The sequence below is a fragment of the Cucurbita moschata genome, unplaced genomic scaffold (genome assembly GCF_002738365.1).
Source record: "Cucurbita moschata cultivar Rifu unplaced genomic scaffold, Cmos_1.0 Cmo_Scf00009, whole genome shotgun sequence".
Classification (NCBI taxonomy): Eukaryota; Viridiplantae; Streptophyta; class Magnoliopsida; order Cucurbitales; family Cucurbitaceae; genus Cucurbita; species Cucurbita moschata.
The window spans coordinates 1,706,403-1,715,221 of NW_019268525.1; the positions used below are offsets into that span (position 1 = coordinate 1,706,403).

At 34.8% G+C, this 8,819-nt stretch overlaps 2 protein-coding genes across 2 annotated transcripts; one reads left to right on the forward strand and one right to left on the reverse strand.

Annotated features, from left to right (window-relative positions):
- Positions 1-73: 73 nt before the first annotated feature.
- Positions 74-2,410, reverse strand: LOC111447929. The gene is made up of 6 exons (XM_023087326.1): positions 2,236-2,410; positions 1,894-1,949; positions 1,069-1,192; positions 863-969; positions 431-500; positions 74-342 (listed from the first exon to the last, which is right to left on the reverse strand). Exons 1-6 carry the CDS (start codon positions 2,315-2,317, stop codon positions 263-265), a joined length of 519 nt encoding a protein of 172 aa, XP_022943094.1. The 5' UTR covers positions 2,318-2,410; the 3' UTR covers positions 74-262.
- Positions 2,411-3,574: 1,164 nt separating this feature from the next.
- On the forward strand, positions 3,575-5,649 carry LOC111447927 (pectinesterase-like). The gene is made up of 2 exons (XM_023087321.1): positions 3,575-4,678; positions 4,819-5,649. The coding sequence occupies exons 1-2, from the start codon at positions 3,811-3,813 to the stop codon at positions 5,508-5,510; spliced, it is 1,560 nt and encodes a 519-aa protein (XP_022943089.1). The 5' UTR covers positions 3,575-3,810; the 3' UTR covers positions 5,511-5,649.
- The last annotated feature ends 3,170 nt before the right edge of the window (positions 5,650-8,819 follow it).

Below are 8,819 nucleotides of genomic sequence, written 5' to 3' on the forward strand. Positions count from 1 at the left end.
AAAAAAAAAAAAAAAAAAAAAAAAAAAAAAAAAAAAAAAAAAAAAAAAAAAAAAAAAAAAAAAAAAAAAAAAAAAGTCAATTTTAACCTACAATTTCATCAAAATCGCAGTAGGATCCAACCTAAGTGGAACCTTTCTTACATAATTATCGAGAAAAGAAAAATCCAAACTTTCTTTTGAACTATTTTTGGATTCAGAAACGAAAAGTAACAATAAAGAGATTTTCTGGTCGTTAAAGGACAACAGTTTGGTACAGAATAACTTATGAAGAGCGTTTTGGAGGAGACATGTTACCAACGAGGGAAATCACTGTCCTGATTGCAAATATCTGAAGCAGGGCTCCTGTATGGAGGCATATCACAATTCCTGCGTTAGTTCATACTTATTGACTCTGAAAATCAATGAAGATAGCATGTAATAAACAACCCACCAAGAAAAATGCGGATCGTCTCCAAAAGTTCGAGCTTCTTTGTCTGCCAATTACTCAGATCCTCAATTCCCTAAATGGCTCATGAGATTCAAAGTTCAGTCAGAATGGAGAATAAAGCATTCGGAACAGACATCACCCCACGGAAGCTATGATCAAAGCTCGTAGAGTTATAAATACAATCAACCAATCAAATTGAAGCTCCCAACCATTTTCATGTATAGATGCCAATGGTGACAAAGAAACGATGAATCTTTGGAGTCTCGACAACTACACTTGTATAAAGCCTACTTTAATTTTCATCGAATTCAATTTCCCGGTCTCATTGCTATTACTTCTTCGACTAGTCAGCATAAATAACAATTCCATAACATTTTCATTTGATTTCTCTCTTATTTAGAGCATCAAATTAGAGAATGAATCAGTTTTCCTTACCTCAAACGTATAATTTCCCTGAGAGACATTAACAAAAAGTAGTAGGAGCGCAAGAGATGATGCAATCATATAAGCTTTCATGAAACTTGCACGGCTACGCCTACGACCTTCAATAGAACATTGGCAAAAAAATCAATCATTACAGTTGAAACAGACAAAGATGTGTAAGTTAGAGCTAAAAAAGAAGTAATAATATAATTAGCAACCTAGTTCTCCTATGAACAATGAAAAGAAACCAATGACAGCAGATGAAATTGCAAGTTTATCTGGAGTCTCCCTCTTTGATGTCAATATAAACAAGTAGACCACTCCACATAACTGAATGATAACCTGCAGTATAATCCAACAGACCCAATTAGGGTAGAACAACAAACAGTCATGAGAGGTCCAGAGATAAGCAACGGCTCCCATGAAATAGCAAGTTTATCAGGGTCTCCCTCTAAAATCTTTAGCATTTACAAATTTCAATAGAGGAACTAGGAAAATTAGTAAACAAGAAAGAAATTCCAGTCGGTCACATCAGAGTTGAGAGAAGTAGAAGAAAAGATTGAACCAACTATTACATGAAATTCTTATTGATCACCAATTATAGGCCTTCATGATACTAAGGTAAACAACATCAGGAATCAATAAATCTCTCCTAAGGTCAGCTCTACATTAAACTCACATCACAAGAACTAGGAAATCACTGATCTGGATGTCCTGGTAGAAGCCATTCACATAAAGAAATGCTTTATCAGACTAATACCTGATGGAAAATGTCGCCCAATTTTTATGGGCTTTAAAGAGTTTTTTCCCTCAAATACGAACATAAAACTCACTAATAGATCTACTTTTCTACTGTTTGCCATAAATTAAAGCAAAGTTTGGAGGATTTCGTGATAACAAAGGCAAGAAGCAAAAGTAAAAGCATCGAGAGATCAATTAGTAGATATTGCATTTTTTTTTTCCGTTCATAAAAACAATGAAGCAAAACACGCTAGACGATGTGAACAACAAAATTTTCTGTAAAAGCAATATAATGCGTGTACCTGATTTAAAATCAGCGTATATAAACGAGATTTTCCTTTGGCAACCTTTTGATACCCTATAATTAGAGTAACGCGTCATAAGAACCGAAGTTGATTCCAATAAGACAAATAAAATAGCCAAACAAATCCAATTTCGTGTTGCAATGACTGAAAAACTAGAGCAAACTATCTTCTTCCACTAAGCCGAAGAGCTGAGCAGAAATAGGACATCAATGAGGACCAAAAAAAAAAAGACGAACAACGAAGTTTTTCTTCTCCATATCGATCAACTTTTTATTCTATACATCACATGGTTGCTCAACAGCCAAATGAAAATTAGGAGAAAAAAGTGAGGAAACTTACGAGAATCGACAACCATGCGATAGGCGAAATCAGAACCATCGGTTCCAGACGGCCTTCCAGCAGCCGATTTCCTTTGATTCATCTTCTTCGTGGGCACTGGACTCCGAAAATTCGGACCTTCGACTTCCACCCACGACAGACGCTTTCCTTCTTTCCGGACCTTTTTAGCGGGGTGTTCACGAGGTTTGGTTTGGTTCGGATCTGGCCCAATCAAACCTCGGTTTAGAATAATATAAACCGGAAACCGGCACAAGGATCAAAACCGTTCCGGCCGGAAAGTAGAAAGTGACTACATAAAATTAAATTTTAAAAAAGGAATTTAAAAAATTAAACACAATTTTAAATTTAAAAATCTATTATATTAAACATGTAATTAAAAAATTTATTACAGAGACAGTCAAGTCGGTACTAACTCGCATCCATCTTTCATCTATATTAGCCGAGTCTTTGCATATCAATTCTCGCATCAAAGCTCATTTTGACTCAACCCTAAAATTAAAGACACGGCAATTTGTCAATTTTTTTCTATGCTCGTGAAAGAACTGTTCATATAAAATATATGTCGGGATTAATTTAATGGGGCAAGATGTGAATAATATGTCATTTCATGGATTTTGTCAATCAAACATTGTGTTTTAAGCATATAAATGTTGTCAAAGTTGATTAAACCAACACGGTTTTGATGTCTTCAACTCCATGTGACAATGTTACTGCAGAAGTCAAAGATGGAAGAAAGTCAAAGAGCGGTGTATTGTTTTATTTAAGAGCCCGACTATTTCTTTTTAAACAATTCAAAAGAAAAAAAAAATTAATATATTAAATAAAAATATATTTAAAAATTGAATGAGATTCAAATAAGTTAAATATATTAATTGACAAATATTTTATAAGAGTCATTTCTCGGGTTAAGCCAAAGACATACGAATCTCTTAGGAGAATGCAATTAAATTCTCGAAATTCTTCTTTTTCAATCCTTTGGGATTTTCTTTCAAGAGACTCCCACGAGCCTTGTGAAAGAAGTTCCCACAAGGTTTGACCTTGTATTCGAGTCATGGCAAGGAAGATCTCGTGAAAAATGTTGAAGAATATTTGCATGGTTTGAACACTTCAAAATGTCTTACAAGTTAAGGTTTCTCTAAAAGTAGAGTTCTTGAGCTCTCCTGTCTATTGTTTAGGTGAATGAAGAGTTTATTTCGTTTAACACCGATCTATGACATACGCAATGACGTTATATTTGACTAATTGTGCATCATGTACCTTCTTTTAAAAAGAAATCTCTATTACATTAGTTAAAGTCAACTCTTTTATGTACAACTATATGCTTGAAGCTCAATAGAATATGTAGTTGTTTAATTCATCCTTTTATCTCTCTCTCGTCTAGTAGGTAGAAAGGGAGGAAGGTGGTGGATGGTTGATTGGCACATGGATAGAAGTTTTGGAGTTTGATTATTCAAATGGTTCAAACACAGCCAACCTGTCTCTATATCATCCCAATTTGCTGTTCTTCCCTATATAACTAAGCCTCTGAGAGCTACCTTAGCCCTCATCAATACCAACAAAGAATTGGGTCCTTCAATGGCGAGGAGTACTCTTGGGGTGTTGTTTTTAATTCACTTCTTTTTACTGTCTTCTTCAGCTTTCTCCAAGCATGTCTCTAATGGCATTCATTGGTGGTGCACAAAAACAACATACCCTGAAACCTGCAAGTATTTCTATGGCCATGCCAACAATCCTCCTCCCAAAGACATGTCTGAGTTCAAGAAAATGGCGATCAAATTCGCCATGGACGGAGCTTTGAGTGTCGAGAGGCACACTAAGAGAGTCGGTTCAAGGTGTCGAAATCATAAGGAAAGGGTTGCTTGGGCTGATTGCTTGAAGCTCTACCAAAACACCATCTTTCAGCTCGAACGCACTCTAGATTCCTCTGCTAAGTCTACTGAATTTGATATCCAAACCTGGCTTAGTACCGCCCTTACCAACGTTGAAACGTGCCGCACTGGGTTTGCTGAGCTGAATGTTGTGGACAATGTATTGCCGCTGATCACGTCAAACAATGTCACACAGCTGATAAGCAACAGCTTGGCGGTTAACAATGCTTCAACTTGGCAGGGGAAAGAGACGTATAAACAGGGCTTTCCAAGTTGGCTTTCAGGTGGTGATAGGAAGCTGCTGCAGTCATCTTCAATGATGGTGGACCTTGTGGTGGCTCAGGATGGATCCGGTGACCATAAGACAGTTGCAGCTGCACTAGAGGAAGCTGCAAAAAGGAGGACAGATGGGAGATTCGTTATACAAGTAAAGAGAGGGGTTTATGAAGAAAACCTCGAGATAGGAAATAAGATGAAGAATATAATGCTAGTCGGAGATGGAATGAGATTTACCTTCATTACAGGTAGTAGAAGCGTTGGAGGAGGCTCCACCACTTTCAATTCTGCTACCGTTGGTAAGTTTCTTTAAAAAACTACGATTCTCCATAATGATATGATACATAATGATATGATATTGTCCACTTTGAGCATAAGCTCTCGTGATGGTTTATATGATTATATGATTAATCAGATAGTTGTATTTTGTGACATTCAGCGGTGACCGGAGAAGGATTTATAGCTCAAGGCATCACATTCCGAAACACGGCCGGTCCCGAAAACCATCAAGCAGTTGCTCTCCGGTCCGGTGCAGATCGTTCCGTCTTCTACCGCTGTGCCTTTGAAGGGTATCAGGACACCCTCTATGTCCATTCACAAAGACAATTCTATAAAGAGTGTTATATTTACGGGACTGTAGATTTCATATTCGGAAATGCTGCAGTGGTTCTACAGAACTGCATGATTTACGCAAGGAAACCAATGAATGGTCAAAAGAATGCAGTTACTGCTCAAGGAAGGACTGATCCAAATCAAAATACAGGCATTTCAATCCATAACTCACGGGTCATGGCCACAGATGACCTGAAACAAGTGGAGAGCACAGTGAAAACCTTCTTGGGAAGGCCGTGGAAGGAGTACTCTCGAACAGTTTTCATTAAAACTTACCTCGATACTTTGGTTGATCCAGCAGGTTGGTTGGAATGGAATGGTGATTTTGCATTGAATACTTTATACTATGGAGAGTATAAGAACATTGGCCCTCGTTCATCAACAGACCAGAGAGTGCAGTGGAAAGGTTACCATGTTATAAGCAATTCAACAGAGGCATCGGAGTTCTCTGTCCAAAATTTCATTTCAGGGCAGTCATGGCTGCCAGGCACAGAGGTCCCATTCATTCCTGGAATCTAGAAGAACAAAATTTTCATTCTTCCTCTGAAATAAATGTACCCAAATCATGGAATTGTTTAATCTTTATGCAGTGTTAAGAAATCATCATTCAAGCTCAAATACCACATGATAATTTACATTCATACATCCCTAATCATCCTATCAGTTTAGGATTTTTAGAAAAGATTTAGTTTATAAAAAATTTAGTTTATAGTTTGCATTCAATTGTGCACATTAATCAAAATTTCACTGATATTTTTTAAACTTTCGATCCCACTTATGTTTTTTGAACTTTCGATCCTAGTTATGTTTCTTGAACTTTAAATTTTACTTATGTTTCTTAAACTTTCAATCCTACTCGTGTTTCTCATTCTCGACATGATATTAGAGTTCATTCTCGACATGATATCAGAGCTTTTCATTCTTAACAATAAACTAAAGATTAACACGGACAAAGCCACTTTAACAGAATTCTTGGTGGAATAGAATTCTCAAGCATTTTATCAAACAGTTCACGGGCATCAAAAAAGTCTTCCATTTTTAACATACCCATTAATCATGGTCAAACAAAAACTCTTATCAGGATCGAAAAACACTCCCTGCTGCAAAGACATTTAATTAAGGAATTATAAGTAAAAGAGCAAAGGCATACCATTTTGTGGAAGTAATCCAAATTTTCCGGCTCGCATAAAGCACTAAAATGACAATACAAAATGCCACACCTGCTGGGTTCAAGTTTCTAGTGACTGACTACTTATACGACAACCTTCTCCCTAAATCTAAAACGATCGATGTGGGACTACATACAACACCCATAATCATTATATTGTCATGTCGTAATTAATAGCATTATTGACATCATAAACAGAGAATTACATCTTCAAAAAAAAAAAAATCCATAATTATGCAAAATTAATTATGTAATTTTCCAGTGATTTTAGATATAAGCACTTTGGATTATGATTCATATAATCGCAATTATAATTGGTATTATGATTTTGAACGCCACCCATAAACCAAAATGTAATCATTAATCCTTCTAAGATTAACTTAATTAAATTCACTAATTACTTCAAAAGTGACTTTTTTTTTTATTTTATCTATAAATTTTAATTTAATTTATGACGTCTGATCTCACAAAAATTTTGATGTGAAAATTTAAATTTTTGAACTCAAGAAAATAAATTATAGTCCATGATTTTTTAAATACTATAAATATAATTAAAAAATTTAATCCTATCAAATATAAAATCTTTAAAATGATTAATTATATATATATATATATATATATATATTATTTTGAGAGAATATTTTAATATAAAGTTTTAATATGATTTTCTTTAAAAATAAAAAAAGTCCTATCACCGTATATTATACTCTTGGTTTGAGTATTCTACACTCATAATACATACCTTCCCATATTTATACTCCAACCATTTTCATTATTCTCAAAATACTCCTATCACGTCATTTTTCTATATTTATGTATCATAATATAATTTAATATTCAAGATCTTCCGTACTTAAAATAATTACCTAAGTACAATTAAGTTTATTTTCTACCCATGTTAGTCTTATAGTTGCGATATTTTATAATGTCATGAGATTTTCATATAAATAGTTCGTCCACCCGTCTAAATAATTACCTCATTATTAGTTATTTTAACCCAATTTACAGGTTTGATTATTGTCTTACAAGATTGTGTATAGCTAGAAGAATGACCGGAAGACTTTTCTAAGGAGTATTTGTTAATATTTTATTAGAATATATATAATTTTTTTTGTTTAGTATATAACAAATTAGGTAAAAGCGTATCAAATAATTTCTCATATAAATGAAAATATTATTAGAATATAGTTTTATTTTGGTTAAATTAATTTAATGAAAATTGTATAAGAAAAATGATGATTGTTGGTCGGAAAACATGTGATGTCATGGTGGGTTCTAAGGGTATTATTGGTAGCCATTCAGAAGATGCCACCTGGCATCTAGACAGAAAAATGCCGCCCGAAATGTCGGGCACGGAAACTCATGATGCTTATAGCCCTCATTATTTGTACGGTGGGACCGCTCTCATTGGATCGCTACCCCACGCTACCCAAAAGCCCGTTTTGTACTTTCATCCTTATTTACCATACATTTTCTTTATTATTTGTTCATTGCCATTCAAATCAATTTTTTTCTTCTCAATAAATATTTTCTCGACATTATAAATAACTAAAAGATAAAAAATTTGGTCGTAAATTAGACTTTTATTTAAAATTATAGATCGAAAAATGCATACACATGCAATCATGACTCAGACTAACATGATTAAAGTAAATCTAAAACTTCGTGTTGAGTTTCAGTTCTTATACACATAATTTCATTTACACCACTTTCATGACATCAAAACCACCGGGTGAACATCATTTTCATGCACCCTATGGCTCACTACGACATTCATCACTTTCACGCATGTAGAGCTTCTGGAAATGCTTCACTTTTATGTTGTTTAACATTTCATGACTTTTATGAGCATACGAACGCGTAAGGTCTTATTAGATTATTAACATGATCCGGCCTAGAAAATATTTCTTGGGTGAGAATATCAACTTGTGATATGAATGCACGAATACATTCATTCACATCCCATCACATTGTTCATGATTCATCGAGAGAGAAATACTTAGCATCAAAGAATGAGACAACGAAGAAAGAAGATGGTGACGGCAGAGAGACCAGAAGAAAAAGAAGATAACGGTGACTTTTCGTCTAATATTCTAACAGATTTCTACTACAATGATAATTTTAAAACGTTAATAAGAAACGAGGTCATCTTATAATACCCCATTTGATAGCAGCAGAGAACAGCAATGGCAATGAAGCCACTGATCTCTCCCTCACCACCGCCATCATCATCACACCATTTCAGCTTCATTGCAGCTTAGACTCCAACAACAAAATGGTAGGGACTACGAAAATCAACATTCCGGCCCACCCATCCACATCCACAGAGATCTACCTCAAAAAAGATAGCACATGCCTGATTTAACAAGCAAAAACGTTCGAGTTTTAATTAGGGTTACACACGGATTGGGTTCGATAAATTTTTTAGATCAAGGGTCAATGATCCGAATGATTCTCACAGGATTCACAGCCGAGCCCAACTCTCTATTTTCTGATTAGAGGCCACTATTTAAAAAATCCTAGTTATCCATTGAAATTTCATAAAACTCAAATATCAAACCTTCATAAGTCAAGTCACGACACATTATTGACATCAGTTGTGAATCCTATTCTTGAATTATTCAAGTTGACTCAAACCATACTGAATTTTCGGTCTTCCA

What these genes read in the sequence shown, in the direction of transcription:
- LOC111447929 (XM_023087326.1), bottom strand. Translation starts at nt 2,317, where the DNA reads ATGAATCAAAGGAAATCGGCTGCTGGAAGGCCGTCTGGAACCGATGGT. An exon ending in ATACGCTGATTTTAAATCAG is followed by an intron (nt 1,193 to 1,893) that starts GTACACGCATTA and finishes ATTATACTGCAG; the next exon opens with GTTATCATTCAGTTATGTGG. An exon ending in GACGATCCGCATTTTTCTTG is followed by an intron (nt 343 to 430) that starts GTGGGTTGTTTA and finishes GCCTCCATACAG; the next exon opens with GAGCCCTGCTTCAGATATTT.
- LOC111447927 (XM_023087321.1), top strand. Translation starts at nt 3,811, where the DNA reads ATGGCGAGGAGTACTCTTGGGGTGTTGTTTTTAATTCACTTCTTTTTA. An exon ending in TTTCAATTCTGCTACCGTTG is followed by an intron (nt 4,679 to 4,818) that starts GTAAGTTTCTTT and finishes TGTGACATTCAG; the next exon opens with CGGTGACCGGAGAAGGATTT.